At 45.8% G+C, this 4,068-nt stretch overlaps 1 protein-coding gene across 6 annotated transcripts in view; it reads left to right on the plus strand.

Moving 5' to 3' along the window:
• The window catches only part of PTPRU (protein tyrosine phosphatase, receptor type U), a 78,622-nt gene that overhangs the window by 46,857 nt on the left and 27,697 nt on the right, over positions 1 to 4,068 (plus strand). For all 6 annotated transcript variants that reach the window (XR_895758.2, XM_011357788.2, XM_011357784.2 and 3 more), the window contains exon 15: positions 1,699 to 1,856. Coding sequence is in view for 5 of the 6 variants with exons in the window: in XM_011357788.2 (XP_011356090.1) it covers positions 1,699 to 1,856 (158 nt within the window). In the remaining variant the exon portion in view is untranslated. The remainder of the gene's footprint in view (positions 1 to 1,698; positions 1,857 to 4,068) is intronic.

Raw genomic sequence — 4,068 nt, forward strand, 5'->3', positions numbered from 1 at the left:
AATCTCACCCTGAGATCGACTGGAGGCCGGCAGTGTTTCGTGTCCCTCCTGGGTTCTGTCTTCTGTGGATCTGGTTGGTTGGTGTGTGTAGTTCTTCTTGCAAGTAGGCCAGGAGGCCTGGGCGGGAAGAGAGCCCTGCGGCACACCGCTGGAGCCTGCCTCCAGGCCAGGATCCACTCGTGACGTGTCCTCCTTGGGCACCGTTGTTCAGCCATCTTGACTGGCTGTCTTCTGTCCATGGTCCTGTCTTCTCTGTGGTTTTCTGGTGTCTGATCTGTCCCTGTTTCTGTCCCCTTCCTCATCTTTCCTTTTCGTTGTCCCTTTACTCTCTCTCCCCTCCCTCCTCCTAATTCTCTTGTCCCGTCTCTTCCTCTCCTCACTTCCCTTTCCTTCCATTCCTTTTTCCTCTATGTTGATGATCATGGTCACAGCCACAGAGGCTTCTCTTCACTGCCCCCAAATGGGTCTTTGGCTCTGCCCAGAGACTGTAGGTGGGGCTGGGAGCAGGAGGCTGAGCTGTCTCTTGTCTAGACTGGGAAGGCTGTGCCCACCTCAGTATACAGCAGCATTGGTTCCCATTGTGGATACAGAGTCATCTTCTTAACACAGGAAGCACATCGTGGTTCTGGCAGGAGGGGCACCAGAGGTCGTCCTGTCCCCTCTCCTGGCAGTTCTTGAGTCAGGACAGACTGATTGGAGTTTGCCTGTCTGGGAAGATCCCTTCATTCGCCTCTTCATCTCTATGATGATCGGTGTTTCTGAGCCTTCATAACCTGGAAGTTCTTTCTCAGGTCTGCCCCACACCCTACATGCTGTAGGGCTGAGCTAGTGAACAGATTTCTTGTCTTGAGCCTTCCCTGTGATTAGGCTCCTGCTCTTCTCCTGTGTCTCCATCCCCTGTTGTCCCTCCCACTTACCTCCGAGTTCCCTGTAAAGCTGAGCTGGAGTGCTGGGCTGTGTGGGCACTTGCCCAGGGGCCTTTCTAGAAGCTCTACCCTCTCAGAGGGATGGGCCTCTCACTTCCCTCTGCTGCTTCCAGCAGGTGGATAGACTGGTGGGCAGTGGTGGGAGTACAGATCCTGTGTGGATCTCTTTACAAGTCTAGTGTGGCTAGTGGTGGGGCCATCCTGGGGGCTGGGGGGGTGAGAAGTAGCCATGGTTGGGGTTCATTCTGGGTTCCAAGGAGGACTCCTGAGTACTGGCTCAGCACTAGCCAGACCCTCTGCCAGGAAGGAGGAGTGCGGTATATCCCATTGCAGGAGAAAAAGGAGCTCCTAAGGCAGGTGTCTGGTGAGGATAGGGGAAAAGGGAATGGATATGGGGCTACAGCGGGGACAAGCATTTTTCTAGTTTGGGGTGGGATGACCGTCTGCTGTGACACCAAAATAGGCCCAGAATGACTTTTCCTCCCATTTCCTGAACTCATGAGGCTAGGTCCCAGCCCAAGGCCACTGCTGCTCCTGCTCCATCCCTTAGTTTCAGCGAAGGTCCTCAGGACAGGGTCCCTTCTCGGTCCCTTTTTGGGAGAGGCAGCAGCTCTGGTGAGTGAAGGATGGAGGTAGAGCCCTTTCAGCATCTAGAGATACTTCTAGAATGGCTCCTGGTCTCAAGCCCCTGACTGCTGGGCTTCCCCATCCACCTCTGGGCACCGTCCCACCCAGCTCAGCACCCACGTCTCTTGTCCACTGCCCCCTTCAGGAAGCCAGTGAACATGACCAAGGCCACTGTCAACTACCGCCAGGAGAAGACGCACATGATGAGTGCCGTGGACCGGAGCTTTACGGACCAGAGCACCCTACAGGAGGACGAGCGGCTGGGCCTCTCCTTCATGGACGCCCATGGCTATAGCCCCCGGGGTGAGTGCAGCCCTCAGGCCCCTTTCTTGTGGCTCTGGGGTGCCCCACATCAGATGAGTTCTGTAACACCCGAACCCAAACTGAGGCATCTGTTATGCTCCTGCTGGGTAACAGCACTGGCCCTGGAAAGGCAAAGAAGGCACAGGTATGACCTTGCGCTAGAAGAGCTTTAGGAAAATGGAGGACTTAGACACAGGCTGCTACAGGAGGAATTCGAAGTTATGTGTGTTAATTGTAAGAAGTGCTTCGGGGACTCAGAGGAAGGAATGATGCTGTGTGATCAGAGAGGATCAGAGCAGTCTTCTGGCTTATGGAGCACCTGCTTTGGAAGAAGCAGAAGACCAGTCAGTGGCTAAGAGGGATTGCTCTAGAGTCAGACAGACCTGGGTTTGCATCTCAGATCCCTGTAGCTGTGTGACATGAGGCAAGTCAGTTAACCTCTCTGGTGGTCTGCTTCCTCACATATAAAATGGGGAGAAAGATTATCTCTGCTGTTAGGGCTGCTTGAAGGCTAAATAAGATAATGTGTGTACATCATTAGTGCTGTACCCGGCATACAAGAAGAGTATCGTGAGTCTGTTGTATGTACTAGGAACTTGTCATAAATCACTTTATCACACATCTTTTTTATTCTGTTTAGTGCTGATTTATACAAAAGAAAATATAATGTTTATGAAGATCATAAAGTCATAACGATAGGACAAACACGGGTGAACACCACTGGTGAATTAGAACTTCTCCTATATGCCCTAGCTCCCTCTTAGATGTAAATATTCTCCTGAAATTTGTGTTTATAACTTGCCTTTTTGGAGGCCGTTTTACCATGTGTGCATGTATCCCCAAACAGTGCATTGTAGAATTTTGCTTGCTTTTGAGCTTTATAAAAATGAAATCACGCTCTATTTTTCAACTCCGCATCATGTTTCTGACATTTACCCAGGTGGATATTTCGCTGTGCTTCATTTATTTTCTCTGATGTATAGTTTTCCATTGTTTGAATATACTGCAATTTCTTTCTTTCTGCCATCCATGGGTGTTTGCTTTGTTTCCAGTTTTCCTGTCATTACAAACAAGACTGCTGTGAACATTCTGAAATGAATCTCCAGATGCACCTGCACAGGAGATTCTAGAAGTAGAACTGCTGGATTATGGAGTGTGTGTATGTTCAATTTACAAGACAGTGTCAAATTGTTTTCCAAAGTGGCTTTGCCTGTGTTTGTTCCCAGCAGCAGTGTATAAGAGTTTCCGTTGCTTTATATCAAGATTAAAATTTGCCAGGCTCCTTCACTTTTGCCAAACTTGTTTGTATAAAATGGTGATTCTCTATAGTCTTAATTTGCATTTCTCTGATTGCTAAGGAGGTTGAACATATTTTCAAATCATTATTGGCCATTCAGGTTTCTTCTTCAGTGAAATATCTATCTGTTTGTGTCTTTTACCTAATTTTCTGTGGGTTTTTCTGTGACTTTCTTAGTGGTTTTTAACAGTTCTTTATATATTTAGGATGCTAATCATTTGTGACTAATGAATTGCAGATATCTTGTCCCAATTTGTGACTCATCTTTGACCATTTATAGTGTCTTGGGATGAGTATGTTTTTATTTCAATTTAGTCAAGTTCATCAATCTTTTCCTTGTAGATTTCCATTTCTTTTTGTGTATTTTCTTAAAGCATTCTTCCTTATTCGAGGTCATAAAATATTTTCTACTTTTTATAAAACCTTTACTATTTTGCATTTCATATTTAAATCTTTATTCATCTGTAATTGACTTTTGTGTGTGATGTGAATTAAGGATTTTATTTTTTCTGTGAGGAAAACCAAGTGTCCCAGCGTCAGTTACTATAGTTCATATTTTCACTACTGATTTACAGTGCCACCCTTACATATATCACATTTCTGTTTACATGTGGATTGTGTTTTGGCTCCCTGTTCTCTTTCATTGGCTAATTTGGTGATTCCTATGCCAAGACCACAGTGTCTAATTTCTGTTATTATCTAAGTCTTGATATCTGAAATGGAAAGTTGTTTGTTCTTCATCGAGGATGTTTTGGCTATATTTGTCCTCGTTCTCTGTCTTATAAATTTTAGAATCATCTTTTCAAGCTCCTTGGAAAACTTTGTTGGATGGATTTCTATTGAATCTAATGATCGATTTGGGGAAAATGGACGTCTTATGAAATTGTCTTTCCATTTATGAATATTATATATGTA

This window comes from Pteropus vampyrus, unplaced genomic scaffold (genome assembly GCF_000151845.1).
Source record: "Pteropus vampyrus isolate Shadow unplaced genomic scaffold, Pvam_2.0 Scaffold36, whole genome shotgun sequence".
Classification (NCBI taxonomy): domain Eukaryota; kingdom Metazoa; phylum Chordata; class Mammalia; order Chiroptera; family Pteropodidae; genus Pteropus; species Pteropus vampyrus.